General features: G+C 37.9%; 2 protein-coding genes across 2 annotated transcripts in view; one reads left to right on the top strand and one right to left on the bottom strand.

The window, feature by feature from the left end:
- Positions 1 to 19,148, bottom strand: part of LOC114657367 (nuclear receptor subfamily 6 group A member 1) — a 550,707-nt gene extending 531,559 nt beyond the window's left edge. The window contains exons 1-2 of the mRNA XM_028809146.2: positions 18,856 to 19,148; positions 1,767 to 1,802 (exon numbers count right to left, since the gene is read on the bottom strand). Of these exons, the coding sequence (XP_028664979.2) occupies positions 1,767 to 1,802; positions 18,856 to 18,922 (103 nt within the window). The 5' untranslated portion in view covers positions 18,923 to 19,148. The remainder of the gene's footprint in view (positions 1 to 1,766; positions 1,803 to 18,855) is intronic.
- LOC127529166 (uncharacterized) overlaps positions 1 to 27,121 on the top strand; it is a 163,424-nt gene that overhangs the window by 90,793 nt on the left and 45,510 nt on the right. The gene's annotated exons all lie outside the window — the stretch shown is intronic.

The following is a 27,121-nucleotide window of genomic DNA, read 5'->3' as shown; positions in this document are numbered from 1 at the left end:
CGGCCTAGTCGCTCTTCACAGGAACAAACTCTGGACAGGGCACCAGTTCTTCGCAGGGGGAGCATACATCAAACACACACACACACACTCAGGCCAATTTAGAACCACCCATTCACATACTCTGCATGTCTTTGGAAGGTGGGAGGAAACCAGAGCACCAGGAGGAAACCCACATAGATATGGAGAGAACAAGCAAACTCCATTCTAGGAGGACCCGGGACGTGACCCTCATGTACACATATAGTTTAAATTATAACCATTATAGGTCAGTCATATTGTAAAAAAAACATCTACCTGTAGAAAAATGACAACTGTTTCATTTGGTAAGAAGACAAGATCATCTTTTTTGAGAAGATATTAGAATGGTATAACAATCTTGACCTGAACAACCCATTTAAACAAACTAATTTCTTCAATCCTCTTCACACCTAATTTCTCCAAAATGACATCAGGTTGAGTTTTGAAGGTCCCTAAACATCTACAGTTCACCACAATACTGGCTGACTTATTCCATGTGTCTATAGTTTTATGTGTGAATTAAATTTTCAACGGTTTGCATGAACTGTTCCCTTAACAAGTTTCTATCTGCGCTTCTGACTGGGATCCACTGTACCAATTCCCTTCATAATTTTAAACACTTCAATCAGGTCTCCTCTTAATCTCCTTTTTCTTAAACTGTAAAGGCTCGGCTCTTTTAATCTTTCCTCATAACTCATTCCCCGTAAGCCCTGGAATCAGCCTAGTTGCTCTTCTCTGGACCTTTTCTAGTGCTGCTATGTCCTTTTTGTAGTCTGGTGACCAAAACTGCACACAGGACTCCAAGTGAGGCCTCACCAGTGTGTTATAAAGCTTCAGCAAAACCATCTTGCAATTGTACTGTGCACATCAGGGAGCTATATAACCTGACATTCTGTTAAGTCCACTATGACTCCTAAATCCTTCTCATAAGATGTACTTTTGATTTTCAGATCTCCCACTGTGTATTCAGACCTCACATTTTTACTTCCTATGTGTAACACTTTACATTTACTTACATTAAATTTCATCTGCCCCAAATGTGCCCAAGCTTGTAATGCTGTCCAAGCCCCTCTGTAATGAATCAATTGATTCAAGATTATCTGCCAATCCTCCTAGCTTGGTATCAAATGCAAACTTAACCAGCTTGAATTTATATTCCTATCTGTATCATTTATATATATTAAAAACAAACTGCTCACTGTGGGACACCACTCTTAACATCGGCCAATTTTGATAATGTTTCTTGTACCATCACTCCTCTGCTTCCTGTGTCTGAGCAAACTGCACCCATTTACACACAACACCCTGAACTCTGCCATCTTTACTCTGCGTGTTCTTACTGTTATGTCCAGGCACAACAACAAACAACTCTCTCATTGGAGTATTAGTAAATACTCAAAACTGTCAGGTGAAACTGTCTGATGGTACCTGCATGAATAAAGCACCTTAGTGAAAGACATTCGCATCACTGTCCTCACACTTCAGTTATCAACTATTTGAACGTGATCGTCTTCACAACCATTTTTCTCACTTGGTACAGGACATAATACATTGTGTGTCAATATTTATTTCCATGCTCATTTGCTCATTTTCCTGCTGGAACTCTATTTGCCTCCCTGGCAGCCTGCAAATGTCTTCATTATCACAAAGCTTGAAAGCGAAGAGGAGTAAGTTACGACGTAATTGTGATAAACAGATTACATAAAATATAATTAAAGAAGCTGCAGAACCAGCCTCTTGACACTTACGGTTTGTAGCTGCCGTAGTACTCTCCTGCTTACAATCTGCAAATAAAGAAATTGATAAATCAGGAGGTTTGTCCGAGGACTAATGAACAAAGCATAAATAAAAGAGACAATTCTCATTAACAAACAGAAAAATGAGTAAGTCTCATTCAGAACTTTACATCTCACCAAACTGATTACATATCTTATTCTTCAAAATGTATAAACTTGTATTGCAGACTCAGCTATTCATCTTTATTCTCCCCAGCTAAGTGATTTTCACAGAAGATGATCCCATGCTACATGATCACCTCACCAGTTTAGAAAAAATAAAAATGAGAAAGAATGGAAAGGTCAGCCAAAATGCAAGAATTCCAGTCATGGACCAATACCCTGTAAGATCACGACATAGTTTTTGTCCGCTTTCTATAGTGAACCCTATGACTCAAAAGAAACGCCATACTCCAGGCGACTACAACTGTAATTGTTGAAAATGTCAAGAACATTTATTATGTAAACTAAAATGTGTAAACACAAATCTGTTTTTACTGAGTCTTGTCTACTGTAGACCCTTTACATGGAATATACAGTGGAACCTCGGTTTGCGAGCATAATTCATTTTTGGAAACGTGCTTGCAGTCCAAAGCACTCGTATATCAAAGTGAATTTCCCCATAAGAGATAATGGAAACTCAGATGATTCGTTCCACAACCCAAATCTATTCATACAAAAATTATTAATACAAAATATAAAGTAAAAAGACATAAAACAAATGAACCTGCACTTTACCTTTGAAAAGAATCATGGCTGGTGTGGGTGAGTTTCTAAACTCTTATGGGATTCCACCCAACGGGACGACTCGCGGAAGAACGTCCCAAAGCAATCGCAGTCTCCCAGCGCTGTAGCAGTTCGCTGTAAAAGCAAATCCGAAAAGATCGCGGACATGCTATAAGCGCCTGCCGTCAATGGGTGATACAAGGAACATTATAAATGCACAGGGCACAGTACTGTTTGGCCACGATCCTGCCTGACTGGTGTGTCTATGTATAGGAGAGTGGCAGATCCCGCTACAATAAATAACCGCACTGTTCCTGTTTCAAGCTGAATAAAGCTGGTGTCGCTAAAGTACTGAGACTCAGCCTTGACAGGGACTCACACTTCACAGCGCGTGCGCACACACACACACACACACAATGGTGTAGTAAACAGTATATGCTCATACGGATGTTGACTAAATGAGTGAGGCACACCGACTCAGACGGAGAATAGGAGACGATTGCCCACAATCCCGCAGCGAGAGAGAAAACCACCATCAGCTCAGTTGTGATCACATGACGCTCAGCAGACAAAGCATATACATACTACTCGTATTGCAAGATCTTGCTCGTTTATCAAGTCCGAATTTATTAAAAATTTTAGCTTGTCTTGCAAAACACTCGCAAACTGAGGCTCCACTGTATATGTACATGTACAATTTATAGGTGTACCTCCATACTGATGCAAAGCAGCCACTTTTAAATCATCTGCACATTTTCTTAATCTATTTTTACATCATTGCAGCATCACGCAAAAGGTAGAAACCAAGCTGGGATGACATTACACGCCACACACTCACTAAACAGAGTTGGCTTAAAATCAACAATTAACCTAAAAATAATGTGTGTTTGTGTAATTTATGGGATGAAACCAGACTATGTTTAGAGAACAGGCAGAAAAGCACACAAGACACCTGATTAAATGGCCATGTCATGTTAGAGGACTTTCCTTTCAATTTTCAGTCGTAGCCTTCATTTACATCATCTTAGCGAATCGGAGGCAGTCGGCGGTATGCTCCCATGAAGGCAGTCATCTATTCTGACATACCCAGTGACTCACTCCAACTAGACTGCAACTCGCTCTGACAAAAGGTTTGATTTCGTCTTTAGTCCTGGGGAGGCATCTGTGTGCATGAGAGCTGACAACTAATGAATGCTCATTCTCAAGTACAATGAGTGTAAAGCAGTGACGAGGAATAAGGAATGTGGGCGTTTTGGACCTCGCAAACAAGAAAAGCTGGTCGTTCTGATGTATCACAACAGAATGAAAAAAAAAAAAAAAACAAAGGTCAGATTACAGCTAAACTTGCCATACCTGTTAACCACTCATACAGCACTGACTCAGTCGGGCAGTACAATATTGGCTGTGAAAAAATGGCGCAAGCAAATCTGTGCTGGAAAGTCATCACACAGTCACTAAATTTGACATACCTGGCAGTTTTCAGTCATCTCATGGGGAAATCTGACATACTCTATGACTAGAAGCCACATAATGTGACAGCATTTTAACTTAGCAGCAGCACTACTTAAAATTGCGTACAACTCCCTGCAGCACTGGCAGTATTATGCCATTGGGCAGATTCAGAGGGCACAGGGGTTGCTGGAAAGAAAGAGAATTAAGCGGGCTCTTTAAAAACACGATCAATAGTCTAAGTATTTGTTTCTACACGTCTCTCACACACTATTGTATTACAACTACAACCATCGTGGAGTACACCTTCCATGTGGATGCATATGCTGTCGATGTGATTTCATCTTGGTGGGATATGTCTTCGTCTGAGGAGCACTCCCAATCACACCAAATCTTCACATTACAACCAAAACCTGGTAGGACAGTCCTTTACAATCCATTCATAGGGCTGTACACAGGACGTTTCATTCCACACATTGTCATCTGCACCTGTTGTACTGGAATGTTTGAACTTTATTGTTAGTGTCAATTGTTTACTGACTAGTGTCTGTTGTTTTGCTCAGCTTCATGTATGCAGTGTATGTAATAACTATCGCCATTGGGGAACTGGGGAGTGCATTTGCATAAGCATTTTTGTGTAATTGTTTTTTTTTTTTTTTTCATCTCTTCATTATTTGATTAATATATTCTCTATGGATTCATTGGGCCGTCCAGGTCAAGGCTTGGTGTGTTCCTGGGGTTCCACCTAATAAAATAAACATATCACCATTATGCAGTCGGTGGAGCAGTGGCTCTGTGGCTAAGGATCGGTGTTGGTATCTTGAAGGTTGCTGGTTCAAATCCCATGACTGGCAGAAGGGATCCTACTCCATTAGGCCCTTGAGCATAGCTATACACTAAATTAAAGATGGGTCTAAACCAGCAACCTTGAGGTTTTTTTTTGTTTTTTTTTTGTTTTTAATAAGTTTAGTGCATTGGCCAGCCCACCCTACCTGCTTACCACTGCTCCGAGATTCTGATCAATGACAATCACAACCTACTTTTCTCTAAGGCTATAAATACTGTATATCTGACTGGGATGTACTATGGTTCTCACTGTTAAATAGAGCTGCATAAAATAAAAGATGAATTACTTCACAAAGGCTTTCAAATTATCTGGTTCTCTACAACTTCTACAGAGAAACACAACTTTCACTTTAACTCCGAGTCTGTTCCAAGTCAATTGACTGGAAAACCACATTTAGAAAATGCACTAAGGTTTCAAATTGAATAGTAAATTCTCTCTACTGGAGATATAGGTGGGGAGCAGATAACAGCCACAGCCTATGTGAATGCCAGGGGTTATTGGTCTTTTCACATATGGACTGAAAGTTTCAGGTTTCCTCTGACCCACAAGCCAATGCAAAGGCTCACACAAAGACCACAACAAAATGAATGAGAATGACTGCTTTGTTTTACATTAAAAAGACAGAAAATAGCCAGTAGATCCCTCTTAAATAATCTGTTTATTGATAGGGAAATGTGAAGTTGGCTTTAGCTACCAAAGTCTGAGGAAGGAGAAGCAGAATTAGGAGCAGGAAGAGGAGGTGCAATGTTGTGCATTATCTTCAAGACTAATTAAACTAGGCAAAAACACTGTCATTTTACCAATAAATAAACATGCACAATGAACAGAACATATTTATAATTATCCATCCATCCATTTTTTAAAAAGCATCTTCCATGTTATGAGACACTTGGGCTGTACTGGGGTCAAAGGACAGGAGACAGGGGATCAAACCTGGGTGTGATGGTTCAAATACAGTGCCCTCCATATTGTTGTCACATTTTTCTTTGATTTACCCCTCGGTTCCAAAGTTTAAAATTACAAATCAAACAATTCAGATGTGATTAAAGTTCACATTGCAGACTTTCACTTTAAGAGGATTTGCATACATTTGGGTTGCATCATGCAGAAATGACATTTTCTATACACAGTCCCTCCATTTCAGGGAATGTTTGGGACAATTGGCATCACAGGTGTTTGAGATTCCTCAGGTATGTTTCACGGCTTCATATGATACCGCAGCTTCCTTCTACTCTTTGGAGTGCCAATGAAATTCAAAAAAACCATTATTGTGATGAAAAAGGGGAATAAAGCCATTGGAGACATCAGTAAAAATCTTAGAATGACATTAATCAACTGTCTGGAATATCATAAGAAGAAAACACACTGGTGAGCTCAGTAATTGCAAAAGCACAGGTAGGCCAAGGAAGACCTCCATTGCTGATGACAGAAGAATCCTCACTATGGTAAAGAAAAAGCCGCAAATGCCTGTCTGTCAAATCTGAAACAGTCCTCAGAAGGCAGATGGAGATGTGTCAGAGATGAAAATCAGCAGAAGACTTCATGAATAGAAATACAGATGGATGGAACACTGCAAGATGCAGACCACTAATTAGCCAGAAAAACAAGATGACCAGATTACATGGAAGTCTGGAAAAAGGTCTTGTGGACAGACCAGACGAAGATGAACCTCTTCAGATTGGTGGCAAGAGATAATTGAAGAGACGAGAAGGAACTGCCCAAGATACAGTACAGACCACCTCAACTGTTAAACATGGTGCTGGGGGTGTTACGGTTTGGGCATGTATGGCTGCCACAGGTCCTGGCACACTTCTCTTCACTGATGATGGAACTGCTTATGGCAGTGACAATTAATTCTGAGGTGTGTAGAAACATCTGGTTTGCACAAGTTCCAATAAATGCCTCCAAACGCATTGGACAACGCTTCATCCTACAACAAGGTAATGAGCCAAACATACTGCTGAAGCAACAGGGGAGTTTATCAAAGCTAAAAATGGAAAGTTATTGACCAAGCCCGTCACCCGATTTAAATCCAAGTGAGCAGGCCTTCCATATGCTGAAGAGACAATGTAAGGGCACAAGACCCCAAAACAAGCAGGGGCTGAAGATGGCTGCATTAGAGACTTGGCTGAGCATCACTAGAGAAGATCACCTAGTGATGTCTATGAATCGCAGACTTCAAGCAGTCATTATTTGTGAGGGATATGCGACAATGTCCTAAATATGACGACTTTAACAGAACCCTGAAATGGGGGGGACCACATACAACAGAAAGAGTGCAGTCATTTCTACATGGTTTAACCGAAATATATCCACATCCCCTGAAATGAAAGTCTGCAATATGCACTTTAATCACAAGTGTGAATTGTTTGATCTGTAATTTAAACTGTGGAGCAGAGCAGCTAAATGAGGAAAAACGGGTCTTTGTCGTAAACTTTATGGAGGACACTATATCTTTATTTACCCGACACCTTCATCCAAGACGGTTTACAGTACATCATTTAAGATTGTATTGGTTACATTTCTTTTTGTGAAGTGGCAGATGAAGTGACTTGCTTACGGTGTCAGTAGTGGGATCTGAACCCACAACCTCAGAGACTGAAGTCCAAACCCGTACTTACTATGCCACACTGTTTACCAGGGGCAGTTTTCTTCTTTACAATGCAACACTTTACCAGCTTGATCCCACTGACTGCCAACATTATTTTACAAATTATTTCGTAAGCAGTTTGGAAAATGGTATGGTATGGCATATTTGTTTTTTTACTCATCAAGTTTATAGGACATCTTAAAATTTCATTTCTTAGAGGACTATCAACTTTATGCCACTTTATTTTATACAGTGCCTTTCTCACTAATCGATTTCAATTAAATTTTTCTTTTTATTCATTATCCTAAATACATTACAGATTACACTATGTTTGTAATGAAATGAAATGACACATTTGCAGCACCGTGCCTCCCGTGTATAGTGATACACTGCTGTCTTGCAGTAAGGAGACCAGGGTTCATGTCCTGGGTCCTCCCTGTGTGGAGATAGCATGCTCTCCCTGTGTCTGTGTATGTTTCCCACTGTCCAAAGACATGCAGTTTAGGTGAACTGGCCACGCTGAATTGGCTAAAAATTTGTGTTTGGTGTGCGTATGTTCTCCCTGGGATGGACTGTCACCCTGTGTAGGGTTTCTTCCTGCCTTGCACTCAGTGTTAGCTAGGATAGACTCCAGCCCCCTCTGCAACCATGGTCTGGATTAAGCAGGTTAGAAAATAACATTAAATTTACACATTTCAAATCTGTTTATTAAGTATGTTTTGGACTGAAAAAAAAGTTGTTAAAATAAATTGCTACACGATATTGAAATATGCAAGATGTGGTACACAAAACAAGCCATGAGGCCTAGTGCTTATTATGTTGGTTTGCAAACCACCACATTGCAGACTCAGTCCAAACCACCCACACTCTCGTGTGCGACCGCAAGTCATTTAACCTTTCCACAAAAACTGTTTTAGTGCGATTCATATGTCCGTTTAGATAAACTGATGGGTGAACTGCTCTTATAGCTCCTAATGACAGGATTTGAATCCTGACCTCGTCAATATCTGTTTGAAGTTTGCATGTTATCTCTGCATCTGCACAGATTTCTTACGTTACACTCTGGCTTCCCCTCCCGCCACCATACCACAGATGTATAGATTAAGTTAACGAGCGGCTCAAAATGGACTCGGTATAAGTTAGTATTGATGTGTGTGTAAAAACATACCCTACAATGGACTGGTAAGCTAAGTTAACGAGCGGCTCAAAATGGACTCGGTATAAGTTAGTATTGATGTGTGTGTAAAAACATACCCTACAATGGACTGGTAAGCCATTCAAGATTTGTTCCAGCTTTGAACTCAATGTTGCCAAGTTTCAACCTAACAACACACAAAAGCAGTTATAAACAGTAAATGAGGACAGACCTGTATAAGATAAGAGTTGGGCATCAAAGCAATCTAAGATATATATCAAATCTTGCATCTTATATTGCACTTTTGATATCCAGGTATTTATTTCATCTAAAGATAAAGTAAAAATCATACCACAAATGTGTATAAGAGCAGGTCACTCAGTTAAGAGACGTACATGGACTGAGTCAGCTGGCAAATTTGCTAGTGACGCATGAGCGGAGTATAAAGACAAACGTCTCGGTTTACGGGTCAATCAACATATCTGTCTTCACCTAGGGTCATGAGCTGTAAGTAACAACCCAAAGAATGAGATTCTGGATATAAGTGGCAGAAACGAGGTTTCTTCATAAGGTGGCTCTGCTAACACTCCACGATAGGGCAAGAAGCTCACCATTCAGGGGAGCCACAGAGTACAGCCACTGATCCATCAGATTGAAAGGAGCCAGTTGAGTCATATCGCGCGTGTCTTTAGGATGCCTCCAGTGTGGCACACCTTAGAGCTGCTTCGGGCATGTCTCACTGGGCAGTGACTTTGTGGCAGACCCAGGACGTGCTGGAGGGATTATATCTCTCAGCTGACTTGGGAAGGCCTGGGGAAATCTGTAGCTGGGGACAGGATAGTCCAGGTTGACCTGCTGGACAGGCTGCCACTGTGACCCTCACCAGGAAAAATGGTTTCAGAAAAATGAGATGAAAAAAAAAAAAACAGTAAGTCGAAAGAAAAGATCAAAAAGTGAAACCAACTAAACATATAAACAATCCTCATATTTTAAACTGAGATGCAAAACCAAAAGAAACACAATAAAGTGGTATTAGTCTGTTGTGTGGCATTTTATTAAGCATTCAGCAATAAATGTATAATATGGTCTTGCCAATTAACAGTGACTGACCACCACAGAAATAGTTTATATTCAACATGGATTATACAATAGCCCACCACTGATGACTAACAAGGCTCTATGCAATACAGTTGTAAAATAAAGTTGTAAAATAAATACAAATGTTCAGCAGCTGCAGCAATATAAAAATCATTACATCTCACAAGCCTGAAGGCTTAATAGCTTTTTTTCTAGGCATGGATAAATTAAAGCAATCAGGAAACTATATTATTGAAAAAGTAAATTCAATTATAAAATCAAGCAGCTACAAACACACAATTATATGTATTAAATATTAACCAATTTCATGTTATGATATTTTGACAGGTGCTACTTATTTGTGCATTTTGCTTTTTTACTTGATTAATATTTTAATATTAATATTTTTGTGTTTGACAATCTATTTACCTCCCTAATTATCATTTCAACTATTTATTTTCTTGTTGATGCTGAAAAGAACTTATTCTTAACAAAAGGAATATTATTATCAATACCAACAAACACATTGTGGCATTTGCAGTGGATTCATACACTAAAACTTTATGTAATATACAACTAGCATGTGCCACAGTATTACTAAAATGAACAAACACACACACTCACAATGACCTGCGACTTCAACAGCAATAAAAGGAAAAAAACAACAAAGACTGGTTTGAATACATGTCTTATTCCCTGGCACCCACCATGACACTACAATTGGACTAAGAGGGCGCTGTAAACGGATAATAATAATTAACAATATATGATACATAACCTACAGTAGCAAAATGACTCTCAGATGTTGCAAGTTGTCTTAGATAAAATGAAACAGTTAAATAAATAATAAAATATTATGATATCTCATATATATTTCTCTTCTGGTTCATCCTGCTTCCACTTCAAAACCGGTCCTGCCCACACACAGCTGACACGGCATTTCTCGATTCCTATTCGTCCTCTTCCATGTCATGCACTATACTGGCCTGCTGAGCGTAATCCATCCAACAAGTACTCGAGGTGCTGCCACAACGGTAAAGTAGCTTTACCACCACTGCGGGAGCCACCTGTGTCTTTACAACAGCTTCTTACACAGCAAACATCAGAAGCTAAAAATTATTGTGAACACATTCGAGAATACAACTCTTCTCTAGTGTTTGCTTCCAAGGGTGCACAGATAACTCAACCTCCTGGCCACGGACCATACTGTTTTAAAATACACAGGCAAATTTATCACCAAATCTCTCCACTATACGCCAACACTTCTACCTCTCCAGGATATGGACAGTTGTATGTTTTTGATACAGCGCAAGCTACAGAAGTACGCTAACACAATAAAGCAAACTCTGTATGCAGCAAAAATTTATTCTCCAGCTAGATTGCATGCTCAGAACCATCAACCCCTTCGCTAAATCATACAAACACATGCATGAAATCGCTCAGTCCAATCCAACAGCATCTGTACGAATGGTTTTCAAGGAAAACCCTAGGCAGGATTTATGACGATACAATGCCCCGACATGTCACACCAATGTTGCAGCGATTTTCGTCTGAGAAGATGGCGAACCGCCAGCCGAAAGGGACATTTGCATCTATCCCATAGGCAACTCCTGTAAACAGATTTCCATGCTCAATATGAATTGCGATCCTATGGTTTATTCACATTTATTCCCTTACGGAGACATTGGCTGGCACAAAGATTTACAACATGTTCCCGATAAAAGAACCACCAAGCGAATAAGGCTTACTCAATGCCAATTTTACGCGTACACTTTAGCAATGAGGAATGCATTTAGTATTTTGCACTCCAACGGCAAACTATTCCAACAGTACATCATAGATGCGCATGTTAAAACAGAGGGTGCGTCTCAACTATCTCAGATTACATCAACAAGATCTGCGCGTGGAACAATACAAAGGACTTTCAGATGCACTGCAAGCAAACGCTGAAAATAACAACGTACGTGTAGGCAAAATGATCATATTACCGTCCACATTTCCAGGAAGTCCAAGATACATGCAACAAAACTATCAGGATGCCAAGGCCATAGTACATAAATTCGGAAAGCCTGATTTATTTATCACTTTCACATGTAATCCTGCTTGGCTGGAAATTCTACATGCACACTGCGTTTTTCAAGAAGTATTTATTACTTCTTGATTTCTGAATTCCTTTCTCACCGTTTTCCGTTCCTATTCTTACACCGCTGTATGCTACGGCGGGCGTCGGCTAGTTTATAATATTATGACATTATATAGACACAACCATTATGCTGGTCAAGGGCATTAATTGACTCTCTCTCACATATTATATATATTACACACACACACACATTTAAAAAATGCATATCTATTGTCACGCATGTCTGTCAGAGGGTCACCATCTGGGATCCTCCCATGTATGTAATACTACCGTGGGCCGAGATAGGGTGCCTCCACTAAATGTATCATCTTCCTTCACCTCCACAGAGCAAAGAAACCACCCAGTGAGGGCAACTGACTCTGCCCCTTCTGATCCCCGGGCCATAAAAGCCCAGCAGCCCAGAAGGAAGCGTCATTTATTGACTAGAGAGCAGAAGAAATGGACTTCCTTCAAGACAAGATCACTTCCTATAACAATTTGTTAGAACACCAGTAGGTGTGACTTTTCATTTGTATTTGCGCCATTTTCCGATTACAAATGAACGTGGAAATCTGGAAATGAACATGGAAATTGAGCATGCATCGAGACATGGAAATCTGGGTTGACAAACAAATATTTATCATGGTTTCAGATATGTCATTACGTCACACCACCATACTATATGTATATACACACACCTCTACATTATATATATACAGTACATACATAAACAGACACACACACACAAAAATCAATGTTATTATGCTTTATATTATCATTTCCCTTTTTCCAATCAATTTACAAATTAAAACATATTTTCCATTTACATTTCTCTGAAAGGGAATTTACTATTCAAACTGATCGTTAAATTACTTGAGATGCCATAAGAAGCTCTGCTTTGCACTTTCGCCGACAGGCCAAATTAAAATTTCTTTTCATTTTTTTTCCCACCTAAACATCTTGGTCAATTTTAAAACAAGATGTGGTATTCTGTGTCACTCGTCCTTTTTTTTTGTGCCATTTTCTTTTTTCTTTCCCACTCACACATCTTCACCAATTTTAAAACAAAGATGTTGGTGAATCCCATTATATGGCTAGCAGGCATTCAATGAATCATTCCTAAGATTCTAAGGGTTTCTCCTTAATCTGTACCTGCCTATCCCTCCCCCGATCCTTCTGTCTTCTGTCCTCATGCCATTCAAGAGAATCAGCAGGGGTCGTCTTCCTAAAAAACAATTACTTGCTTCCAGGAAAGCACCCACCCACCCACACACACACACACACACACACACACACATTGGCCAAGCAAGTTAAATCTGGCTGGCTAGTTAGCTGTTTGTTCAGGGGCTCTAAACACTAAAGAAGGTTTTCACTGTACTTTCCACAGCTGCTGAGGTCTTCACTTTACCAAAGCTTTCAGCAAATATGTGACAGAAGGATTTTCTGATGCCTTTTGTTCAGTCACTATAAGGAGGACAACTCCTGTAATCCCCTCTTGCAGGTCAAAGAGGAGGCCGACCTTACTTATGACAACTGTATTATTATTTTAAATTGATGGATGCCTTTTACCTGTGAATATTTACATGTGAGTTATAGTGAGAAGTCAAGCAAAATGACACCTTTTATTGGCTAACTAAAAAGATTACAATATGCAAACTTTCAAGGCAACTCAGGCCCCTTCTTCAGGCAAAGATGTAATTAATGTGAGTTATAAGATCTTTTTTTAGAGAACAGAGAGAAGAGAAAACTCATAGCTCAGTTGAGGGAAATAATGATTTAATAGTGAATCTATGACATGTAAATGTTGATCATTTACTTAAATATGCTAATATTTTAAATCAGTAGTGATTTAACAAAATACATTAAAGGTAAATTTCTTTTTAAATTTTGGGGAAACAAAAAGACTAAAAAAGGGACAGAGTTTCGGTTCACATACAGCTTTAAAACAGTCTAATAAAAACACATTTTACACAAGCTCACTATTAATAAATACAACAATGAAACATCATTATTTTGAAAACCATACAAAACAATTTTTTATATTTTAAGATTCTGATTGTCAGGTGCCTCCATTTGAAACATGTAAAGAAGTGAATCAGATCAGCAGCAGGCAGGCAGAAGGAAAGAAAGACTGTCAAGTTAAAATGTTAGCTATTTTTAGCAAGCCCCGTACCTTTTATGGATGTCTCTCAGAAAAATGAAACTCCGCTAATACAATTTACCGAAAGGCATCTTCGATCAAAAACTTTTGTATTTGTCAATATATTATCTTAATATACCTAAGCATCTAAATTTACCTTACAAATATAGCAAAACACAATAAATTATTTCTCTTAGCAGCATCACTCTAATCACTATTAATCATGTATGGTGCCATTTAAAGAAAATTCAAAGAAATCATTTATGATCAAAAAACAGTTTTAATTAGGCAACACGTTTTTCTTCAGCTGCATAATAAATTGTTACTTTAAACTATAAATAACATAAAATATCAAATAATTGAGAATCAAATGATAGAAATGGAATGACAACTTTATAGATACTAAATCACTCAAATGGACAACATGCCAAGCACAATCAATACAGCAACAGGGGGAAAGACAAATAAACATTTGAAGTGAGCAATCATTTCGAGGCAACTGAAACTTACCATTTTTGCAAATTTAAATACTATCTGAGCATTCCAAATGGACTAAATTTCACGGTAATAGATGTTAACGTTAAAGATTAAAGACTTGCATTAAAAAATGGGAAGAAAAATTTTTAAATGTAATCTGTGTTTCTAAAAATGATAAACTTTACTGCATGAACGTAAAATAATGTTTCAATAAAATGTAAAGTTTACACTGAAAGAGTGTGTTATAGATGTTTCAGACATCTTTAATTAAAACGAAAGGGTAGTGTACTCTTCGGATAGATTGGTTTCATAGGTAGATAGGAAATCTTTTTCTGGTTTTAAGATGCTAAGTGCAATATACAGTACTTTGGCAATGACTGACACTCTGTACTGTGAAACTGTAACTGATAAATATGTGCAAATCTAATCACTTTACATTTAGTAAATATCTACATTTTGTTAATTTACTAATGGATAATTTTATGTTTATTTGTACTTTGTTAATCTTGAAAGAGTTGAAAACTTTTGTTATATGTATATTTTTGTATGGTTACAACAGTAACCAAAAAAGGCAATTTTCTTTGGGATTAGTACAGTATTTGTCTGTCTATAAAGGGCCTTGTCTTACTATGTAGCTGCTTCTTAATCTAATACAATTCCTATCTAAATATCTATTAGATAGGAAACAGATGATAGATAGATAGATAGATAGATAGATAGATAGATAGATAGATAGATAGATAGATAGATAGATAGATAGATAGATAGATAGATAGATAGATAGATAGATAGATACTTTGCTTTATATTTTTGCAGTAACCCTGCAAAAATACACGTATAACAACAATTTCCATTATCCTAAGTGTGTTAAAGTACAAATAAACAAATATACCAAGAATTATCCATAAGTAAACCAACAAAACATAATATTTGGTAATTATATTGTATTGAATTATATTGTATTAAAATTTAATTATGTCAGGATTGTGGTAATTTCGTTGTACTAAGTGCAATGACAATAAAAGGAATCTGATTCTTATTAAGAAAGCTCAAATAAACATATATAACAACAATTATCCCTAGGAAAATTAACAAAATGTAGCTAATTTCTAAATATAAAGTGATTAGATTTGCACATATTTATCAGTTATAATTTCACAGTATAGAATGTCAGTCATTGCCTAAGTATTGCACATAGAGTCATAAAACAGAAAAAGGTTTCAAACATCTGTCTTTTAAAATAAAACAAAAAAATTGCATACTTGGAGGTAAATACATAACCTGCACCACAATATAATTTGTAATTTTAAATGTACTGTAGTGGAGCTACTTTACAAGAAAATCAATCAGTTTTAACCAACTAAAATATCACACAATTATCCACATTCATGTCATAAAAGCAACAGCATTTCCTTAAAATAAATGTTTCCTCAACATAACACACACAAACAACTATAGGCATGATATTTTGTTTTTAAACAGATAGGATAAAGGTCATATTAGGTATGTTTTAACATCAAACTGAAACAAGCTTAATCATTACGTTTATTCTATACTACAGCTTTTCCTATCATTGTTATTATTATCACAATTATTATTACTACTAGTATAGCTTGATAGAATCAAGATATTTTTGCAAGATGGCATCATGCTATACAGTAGGTTGTCCTTTTTGAATTTGTGTGTTGCTCTTGTTTTTGTGGGTATTTCTTGAAAACTATTTAATGCTAAATAAGACTAACAAGTAAATTAAAATAAAAGATTGCTGGGACAAAATCACATTTGTGTCTGTTGTGTGCAGGTGGGCTGTCTGTACAGAACAAAAATATGCTTTGCAATACCAAAGGACAACACCCAGAGGAAAGATCATATTAGCTATGTTTTTAATTTCAAATGTCAAGCTGAAACAAGCTTTATTATTCTTACTATTAACAGACACAAGATATCTTAAAAGATGTAAACCTGTTGTTACTACAATTATTTGATTATTAAGAAGCCCAGTATATCTTAAAAGATGTCTTCCTGACTCTCCTACTACGATATTATTATTATTACTAAGAGACCCAAGATATCTTAAAAGATGGCATCCTGACATACAGTAGGTTGTCCTTTTTTGAATCTGTGTGTTGGTCTGGTTTTTCCAAGTATTTCTTGAAAAAAATAATTTGATTCTAAGTAAATAGGATTAACAAATGAAATAAAACAAAAGAACGTTGTGTTAAACGACCGAGCGTTTGTGTGCGTCATGTGCAGATGTGCCGTTTCTACATGGAGAATCGCACAGGACAGACACATATTGTACCGAGTACGTACAGATAAAAAGGGCATGTGGCAAAATGTATGCAATCACTTAAATTGTTACAATCTGTTTATCATTTTTGTATTCGTTGCACAGGACGAATGTATGCCTATCATTTTCAATTTTATAGAATATTTTACTTCTGACGCACTGTATATTGTGAGAATCGAGTCATTTTACATGTTGAAACGTGCATGTAATATTACTGGCTGAACGATCTCTAACGAAAAAAACACGAATTAACGTTAACATAAGATTATTCCTGTTTTGATTTGTATTTATTATTCCACTGTTTACATTTACTGGGCCTATGATTTGAACGAGTCAGATTTGCAGGACGATTTATGGTTTTAAAACTTGATTGCGCGGATATGTTTGGACTTTTTTTTTTCTTTTTATTTCCTTTGCATATCAAAGGACGCATCTCCTGTCAATAAAATGCAGTAAAGCTTGTAAAGAGACAGGCTACCTGTCAGCGGCTGCGGCAATCAGCAAGTATTAATTAACTCAGCGATTTATCACCAAAGAGTGGAGTGAAACTGCAGCGGGGGAAAGAAATACCATTTTACTCACTGTAAAGTAACTTTCACTACAATCCCCAAATCGACGCCATGGGATTAGTTTATTCTAATAATCGAAATTGTATTTTTTTAAAAAATGCGTTTTACTGATAATGCCGCAACAAGTAGTCTCCAAAGAATAATTGTTCGCTGCTATATAGTGTATAATGAATCAAACGTATCAAAATGATGATTTAAGTAAATCTGACATTTTGAAGTAGTTGCTTTAAGGAAGTCAATATAGAAAGTTGGTCGTAAAAAAACAGAATTCTAAAACTTCGAAATAAAGGACCGGCGACCCGTCCATGGCTTGTCTTGCATTAGTACCGGGGTATGCTGAAGCCTGCATCGTTTTAACTTCGAGTACTGTGAAAACATTGGGTCTAAATTTCTCAAGTTATTAAAATAAGCTTGTGTTAAATATATCCTAGGCTAGACGTGTATCTGTTGCTTCCTAGAGGATTTAATGTGCTACTTTTATTAATCTTACAATAAACTGCAATTCAAAACTAAAGAATTGTGTTAAACCGCTCGAAAAGAAGTGTCGGAAAAGTGTTTCTAAATAAGCGAGATGCCGTTTAGAAAAGTAAATCATAGAACCTACAAAAATAAAATCGTAAAAAAGATCAAGTTACTCTGAAAATAAACCTAAAAAGTGTTGCCCAGCGCTCACAGATCAGAAATTAAGGCGCTTACCCATTAGAACTATATTAGTGTCTGTCGATACCACAATTAAAGGTATCGGAGAAGGTGGGGGGTACTTTGTGATACACATCAATTAGCTTACTATTAAAGTCTGAACATTTTAAAATTCGTCTACTGCGAATGGGCTTGATGATGGTAAATGGCTTGTTTAACCGTCATCACGTTCTTTTTCAATTCTGACCATCTTTATCACGGCCAACAGATCAGTACCTTCAACTCCGACCTCCCGAATCAAAACTTTTCTGGATTATTTTATTCCCCGGTTGACAGTTGTCCCACGTTATCTTCAGCCTTTGCATCTTTTGTGATTTTGGATTTGCAGGACTCCCTCTGCTGCTCTACCTAATTGCTGCAGGGCTCTAACCCAAGTTCAAAAGTTCACCTTTTACGACCTTACAAAAAAACACATCCCAAATAAAACGCATTCCCATTCCACACACACTTTTTCGCCTCCCTGACACATGCAAACAAACGAATCTTCTTCACCCATTTTTTTTAAACTAACTAAACAAAAATCGACGAGGTAATGACGATGACTACTTGTATTATGAACTCTGGTCTAAGCAAATATACAAATTCAAAATTAAGAGAACATCTATCGTATTTATCACATTTTTCATAAACTGCATTCGGTTTGGTAGATGGGGAGCACCACACCAGGTAATAGGAGAGTTTCATGTTGCCAAAGTCGTCCAAGGCAATGCGCTGCGTTCCAAGTGGAAAACACGGAAGGATGCGCCGACGTGTTAATTAAAATGAGACACAGCTATAAACTTAACTCTACATTTAAATCAGTCAATAAGGCTCGATAGCTGATTTTTTTATACGTTTGCTTCATGCATCACTCTTTAACGGGAACTCCCTTAATGTTTGCTCACATATCAGCATTTTTGGAAGGTACAGTGGAAGAGCCACACAATTAAATGATGACTTACCATTCACAGCCTTCGCATCTCCCCTTTCCTGGAACTCGAGCCCATTTGTCCTCTTCTCTATTTCCATGTTGGAAAGAAAACGTGGTTTGCTAGCTTTTTTTGTCCAGATGAGCTTTCTTAGGATAGGCAGTTAGCTTGCTTTTCTTTGCAATGTCGCCTGCATATAGTCAAAGGGTGCTACGCCGCTCCATGCTGTTTCTACACTGTCAGTGCTGCGGAGACGCTGTCCACTCTGCGGACACAATAACAGCTCCGCTCGACTACGACTACAACAACAACAACAACGAAACAGAGGAGCATCACGGGAGTTGGAGTTCTCCACCTACCATTTCCCCGCGCACATCAAGAATTTCGCCGCCGCAAAACAGCTTGGGATTTGGAGTCTGGTCATCTCTGTTGCTCATTTACTTTCTCGAAACTGCTTCATTAATAGAGCCTAACAGAAAGAAAAGCAAATATCTAACATTTCCTTGTTTTTCAGAATCATCAGGTGTTATTAGCAATAGAGAAGAATTTATTTGTACCTCAACAGAATAAGCTGCGCAACGCCCATGTTTTATGAAATATAGCACCACTACGAGAGGTGAGCTTCCGTGATAAGGTATAATGTTAATTTCGGGGTCTTAAACAAGAAGGTAAAGTGGAAAGATTGGGTAGAATATTATATCCTTGTTAATAAATACATAAGCAAATAAATACAATTGAAATATCCAACGATTATATTTGTAATAAGGCAAGGTTCTTTAATTCCGGCTTCGAGGCGTTGATGATTTTGTTCAAGCTGAGATTGTTAATACCGCGTCAATTGTAGAATAACGTAACTTTGTAAAATACGCTTAGTATAATTTAGGATCCCGAGGGGCTGGTGCCTTTCTCCGCGGCATTGAGAGAAACGCAGAAAACAACGCAGTAAAGTGCCAGTCTGTCACAGGGGCCACTCAAGCACAATCGTCACTCACACTGGGGTCAATTTACAGCCGTCAGGTAACCTCATCTGCACATTGGATATGCAGGATGCCCCTCAGATTATATACATTTCATATTGCGCATTTTTCTTCTGAAATCAGAAGTGTATCCCAGGAACAATACGGTGCTTGGTGCTATCCCGGATGGGGTTTTGTTCTTCTCCCTGTGTGTGAGTGGGTTCCCACTTTAAATTCTAATGGCCACTTTTAGGTTTTCCTCTTAATTTCATTCAAACTAGTAATTTCAGCAAAAAGATTGAAATAATACGTTAGGCAGAGAAGACGCTCACTTCTTTTATAAGCATCTGTGTGTTCATAATCGTGTATATATTATTGTTTTTTAGTACTAGGGTGTTGTACCGTGTTAGCCATTATGAATGTAGAGAAAAGCCATTGTTTTTTATTGTTTTTTTATTTATTTTTTATTGTTTTTTGAAATCTAGAAAATAATTGAACTTGTAAATTAATGTACTCCAGGTTCTAAAACAAATGATTTACCTATGTAATTGAAGCAAATACCCTGATAGCTTAAAACAAAATATAAAAGAACTTGGTAGCATTTTACCACGACTTACCTATGCTAATGGCTCTGGAATTTATGAAATAAACTGTATGATATACAGAAAAATGATTACAAAATGGTACGCAGACCTTAAAATAAATGTCTGTGGTGGAAATGAAATGGGCAATGTCTGGATATTCAACCTTGGACAAATTTGTTGGTGCCCCACCAAAAAAAAAATTGGGAGTGGTCTCCTCAAAACTTTCTTGTATACTCGGATATGAGGGTGGATATTTGTGGAGTAAACTGCAAGACCATGATTATATTTTTATATTATGTACATTAAAGAACCATCAATAACAAATCAAATTAATAATATACTGAACAATTATTATAAAAGTAAAGTTGAATAAATTGGACTCTGCAGCTGCATGATTAAAAGGTAAAGTACCACTTCCAGTTAGTGGAAATAGCCCAAAAGTTGATAGAAATTTATGTTTTGTACCTAATACTTGTAAGCAAAATTTGGTTGACCTAAGTGAAAGCGCATTCAAGTTATCGTGTTTACACACACAAACACACACACACACACAGACATAATTCCGAAAATTGTATTTTCGGACTCTGAGGTATAAAACATTGAGATTCATCAAAATCTTGAAATCGAATTTTTGGACGATTACAATAATTTCCCTACGAGAAAGGAAATCGGACTCAGGAAGATTTAAAACGTTGAGATTCATCAAAATCTCATGGTTGAATTTTTGGTTGATTACAGTACTTTCCCTATACTTCGTATACAAGAAAGTAAAAAAGAAGACTCCTCGCGCTGAATAATAAAGGATCATAGTGGTTAGTCAAAGCGATGCCATACGGGAACCATTTTGGTTCCTGAAAGGCCCATCCACATGAAGGTTCCAGAAGGAATCGTTTTTAAATTACATCCATATCAGGCTCCATACAGTAAATGGCCATGAATAGTAGGAATGTGTGACACTACTCTTTTTGAAACTGATACTAGTATTTTGCGTGTCAGTATTTTCAGTAGTGATACTGAGTATTTTTTAATGAGCATAGGAATTTGTTTTCAAATGATGATAATGTTTTAGAATGGCTATTTATTAATTGGTATAGGTCAATCTATATTTAATGTCAGTGTCAATCTATTTATAGAGGACATTTAAAGCAACATCAGTAATGCTGTAGACAAAATACTCTACAATAAAATATACAATAAACATAAATAAATAGAATAAGATACAATAAAACACAATGCAAACCAGCAGTGAATTGAAACGAACAAGGAAGGAACCATCAATGAAGATCACGGAAAGCTAGAGAATAGAAATGCATCTTCAATCTAGTAACAAACAGTTCAATTGAAGGTGACTCCTTAATGTAATTAGGTGATGAATTCCACACAAGAGGTGCAGCAGCTGCAAATGCCCTATCCCCCTTAGTTTTGCACTTAGTACGTGGGACAACAAGAGACAAATGACTGGTAGATGTAAGCTCCCTGGATGGCTGGTGTATGCATTTATTTAAAAACCAGCATCAAAATTTTAAAATCAATTCTGAAACAAATGTGCAGCCAGTGTAATGATGCTAAAACTGGAGAAACAGAATCAAATTTTCTTGCCCTGACCAAAAAAACAGGCAGCACTATTCTTGCCAAACTGCAACCTCTGTATCAGAGATTTGCTGATCCCAGATTACGAGTTGTAGTAATCAAGCTGAGAAAAAATGAAAGCAGGAGTAACCTTTTCAAGATCCCTAGGAGATAAAAAAAAAAGGCTTAACCTTGACTAAAAGACAAAGCTGGAAAAAGCAACTTTTGACCACAGAACTTATCTGTTTCTCAATAGAGAGGCTACTATAAAATAACCCCAAGATTCTGAACACAGGGTTTGCAAAAGTCTGCAAAAGAGGCAAGGAGTTCAAAACCAGTTTGAGCTTTGGCAGGAGGACCAGCTATCAGTACAACAGTTTTATTTTGATTAAGACTGAGAAAACTGTCAGCCATCCAGGATCTTAGTTCTACAAGACAATTGTGCAACTGATTCATTGCAGAGTTATACACAGGAATATAAACCTGACTGTCATCAGCATAACAACAAAAAAAAAAACCATTAAACTTCCTAAAAATGGCTCCTATAGGAGATAAATACAAAATAAATAAAAAGAAGTACGAAATAGAATATGGTCCAGAATGGATCCCTGAGGAACACCACATTTAACAGGAGCAGTAGATGAAACAGAGGGATTGAAAGTCACTGAAAAGTGTCCATCAGTAAGATATAACCTGAACCAGTTAACAGCAGCCCCTTTAAGCCCCACCAGATGCTCAAGCCACAACAGCAAGATCTCATGGTCAATGGTGTCAAAACCTGCACTCAAGGAGGACAAAGACTGCTGCCCCACCTGAGTCGTTAATAAGAGAGATGTCATTAAATACTTTCAGGAGGGCAAATTTAAATTTACTAATAACACAACCCAGCATCAAGGTCACCATAACAAATTTATTACAAAATATATATTAATAGAATGAACATGTGATGTCATTTTCTAACCCAGACCAGGGTTGCAAACACACACTATGGCCAACTCAGCGTTGCCAATTCATCTAACCTGCATATCTGTGGGAGGAAATCCACGCAGACATGAGGAGAATATACAAACTCCACACAGATAAGACCCAGGTCACAAACTCTGGTCTCCTTACTGCAAGGCAGCAGTGCTACCACTGTGCCACCATGCTGCTCCGAATGAACATACTAACATACTAAAGATAATACAGACTTTTACTTTTTCATAATGATTTGGTCATTTGCTTAATACATGTAAAATAGGCAATCATTTCATGAAAGTATCTAAACTGATCCCTTTAAAACATTATCATTTCCAAAAAATAAAAAAAAATGTTCCCACATTTGCATTTTCTATTATTTTCTGCCTTTCTGTTTTATCAAGAAAGATTTTGTCATATTAGCTTTACAATTAGTTAATTTTATAATTTGTACTTTGTACATTGACAATTTTACATTTAATCCTGTTCTGTGGGTGCAAGGCAGGAACAATCTGTGGACAGGGTGAACACACAAACACACACACACACCCCAAAACAAACAGACATATCAGGGGCCAATTTAACATTGTCAGCCCACCTAACCTATGTGTCTTTGTACTGTGGGAGGAGACAGAAGCACAATCCAATTTTAATAATGTAAAATTAAGTATAAAAATATTTTATTACACTAGATGTTGTTACTAATGCAATTAAATTACTTTTAGATCCACTAAAGTTGCAAAATAATTAATCATTTTTTTTACATTTACTCAGACACTTGTTTTTCAGAAAGAAAAAGTAGTTTCAGTGAAAGTTTTAATCTTTTTGTGCTGTAAGAATTATGTGTCTAGACTTCTCTAGCACCTTCAACACAATCCAACCTCTGCTCCTTAGGGACAAGCTGACAGAGATGGGAGTAGATTCATACCTGGTGGCATGGATCGTGGACTATCTTAAAGACAGACCTCAGTATGTGCGTCTTGGGAACTGCAGGTCTGACATTGTGGTCAGCAAAACAGGAGCGTCGCAGGGGACTGTACTTTCTCCGGTCCTGTTCAGCCTATATACATCGGACTTCCAATACAACTCGGAGTCCTGCCACGTGCAAAAGTTCACTGACGACACTGCTATCATGGGCTGCATCAGGAGTGGGCAGGAGGAGGAGTATAGGAACCTAATCAAGGACTTTGTTAAATAGTGCGACTCAAACCACCTACAACTGAACACCAGCAAAACCAAGGAGCTGGTGGTGGATTTTAGGAGGTCCAGACCCCTCATGGACCCCGTGATCATCAGAGGTGACTGTGTGCAGATGTTGCAGATCTATAAATACCTGGGAGTGCAGCTGGATGATAAATTAGACGGGACTGCCAATACTGATGCTCTGTGTAAGAAAGGACAGAGCCGGTTATACTTCCTTAGAAGGCTGGCGTCCTTCAACATCTGCAATAAGATGCTGCAGATGTTCTATCAGACGGTTGCGGCAAGCGCCCTCTTCTACGCGGTGGTGTGCTGGGGAGGCAGCATTAAGAAGAAAGACGCCTCACACCTGGACAAACTGGTGAGGAAGGCAGGCTCTATTGTTGGCATGGAGCTGGACAGTTTGAGATCTGTGGCAGAGCGACGGGCACTAAACAGGCTCCTATCAATCATGGAGAATCCACTGCATCCACTGAACAGGATCATCTCCAAACAGAGGAGCAGCTTCAGCGACAGACTGCTGTCACTTTCCTGCTCCACTGACAGACTGAGGAGATCGTTCCTCCCCCAAACTATGCGACTATTCAATTCCACCGGGGGGGTAAACGTTAACATTATTCAAAGTTATTGTCTGTTTTTACCTGTATTTTTATTACTCTTTAATTTAATACTGTTTTTTTTGTATCAGTATGCTGCTGCTGGAGTATGTGAATTTCCCCTTGGGATTAATAAAGTATCTATCTATCTATCTATCTATCTATCTATCTATCTATCTATCTATCTATCTATCTATCTATCTATCTAATCTTCAAATTAGATAGATAGATAGATAGATACTTTATTAATCCCAATGGGAAATTAGGCCTGATAGGCCTAGCTATTAAGTATTTTGCATTTTTTGCAGTAGACTATTTAACATTCTTATTTATGGATATTTGTTACACAGTCCACTGCATTTTAATAGGCTGTATGCACACGGTAGTGCCAACGTACTTCTGGTGAAATCTCAGCCAGCTCAGTCACTTCCGTTGGACATATTGCAATTGTGATTTTTGTTTAGTGCTAAGAATGTCCGAGAAAAAGAAGTTTAAGTTTCAGCGTACAGATAGCTCCACAGCTGAGTAAGTCCAACAAGGTACTTAGTTTTCATACATTTTCCTCCAAAGTGATCTAAATGGATCATCGCTATCCGGATAGAGTGGATTATAGTTAGTCCCCATACCTGAGTTTGTAGCCAGCATTTTAAAAAAAGAGGATTTTTGCAAGCCAGGGTCTGAGACGGGATAACGACTGCTGGAGCAGTTACTGTGTTGTTTGAGTGGAACAATTTTTCCGTTCCACTTTCAAGACCGGTGGTTTGCAAGAGGAGAAAGCGACCAATGGAGGATGACACACCGGGTGAAGAGGAGGAGGAGGAGGAGAATAAAATCCTAGAGGAACACGACTATGCTTTGGCTCCAAATCCAGCAGTTGTCTTCCTAGCGCTTGATGAAAACATGTCTATCAGAGAGGAGATCCTCCAGCTGAGGAAACAAATTGAGACACAATGAAGCTGCGGTTTTGTATTCCCCATTTTGCTGGCTCAGACATGAGATATTCGCTTTTTTACAAGGTAAGACATCCAGCAGACTCATGTTATTATGTATTGTAGCATCGGCACCGAGCACCACAATGGATGCTCTTTACTTGTATCTTTAGGTGGCTCACTATGCTTAAAAGGATTGCTTACCTTTTGTAGACTAGTTGGAAAAAGCACATGTGACTGTGCAGAGTTGCTGCTTTTATGGTGCTTCTGCTATAGATGATGTAATGCCAGCTCATTCTTTTAGTGACTCATCCCTGGCTGATATAACTTGTCCAGGGCAGTGGCAGTGTTAAGCTTACATACATATTCACCTGACCCTGAATAAAGTTTAATTAGACTAATTATTGACATTCCTTTTTTTTTAAAAGAAGCCTAATATAATCATATATTTTTAAGTTCATAATAGACACAAGTTTTTAATACATCCAGATCTTACCTTTGTAATTGTGGATGTAGTTTGAAACATATAGCTTGAATCCCTTCTCCTTTTTAGCTAGTTTGAATAAAGTCTGGACACATCTTGAAGCGATCGGGAGAATAACACACCATAGCTAGTGCGTTTTGATATCCGTACGGGAAGTACAGCAGCTGGCTGATGCGGAATCTGGAAGAGACTGTGCACTTAGTCTATTAGAAGAAAAAAAAACAAACACTGACATAACCGGTGACAAAAGGCTCCGACAGTGATCAACTACACTATTATGTCTCCACCATGCTAACAACAGGCTTTACATTTAGTATTAACCTCCTTAGCATTAAATTTATTCTCCAAAAGAATATGTAAAAAGTGCTGCATTTCTATTAAGTCTTTCTACTGTAAAACGTGCAAAACACTACCAGTGTAAACTCAGAAGTGTAAAAAGTATAATAATGACACAATAATAATAATGAATAGTAATAACACAAATATGAAATGAATAATAATAATGATGATGCTAATACCATATATACTGTCAAAATATGTCTTTTGTGTCATATATTTTTGAATGGCAAAACTTCTTAGGTGTACCATCATTTTTTTTAGATTATGAGATATGGCCAGTCATTCATCCCGGCCAATACCCCCAGGCCACTAGATGGAGCCCTCCTTGCAGCATGGAGGTGCCCCGAATGCCAGCAGGGAATTATGGACAACAAAGTTTTTATGCATAGCCCTGCTGGCTACCATGGGGACCGCCATGACGTGCTTCCGGGATGAAAAAGAAGAGTTTTTGATCTGACCCGGAAGTGCTAAGAAGTCACGTGGACTGAGGGTTCAGAAGCACTTCCGGGTCACGGACTATAAAGGACTCTGGGAAATCCCAGACAAACGAGCTGAGCTGGGTGGAAGGGTGGCAATGCGTCTGGGAGAGTGGAGGATTGATTATTGTGATTGTTATTGTAGTATTGATTGTTTATTGAAGTATAGTGGAGGTAGAGGTGCTTTGTGCACATTTATTATTATAATA

The sequence above is a fragment of the Erpetoichthys calabaricus genome, chromosome 9, assembly GCF_900747795.2.
Source record: "Erpetoichthys calabaricus chromosome 9, fErpCal1.3, whole genome shotgun sequence".
NCBI lineage: Eukaryota > Metazoa > Chordata > Cladistia > Polypteriformes > Polypteridae > Erpetoichthys > Erpetoichthys calabaricus.
The sequence above is the reverse complement of the archived record's forward strand: the minus strand, read 5'-3'. Positions and strand labels throughout refer to the sequence as shown.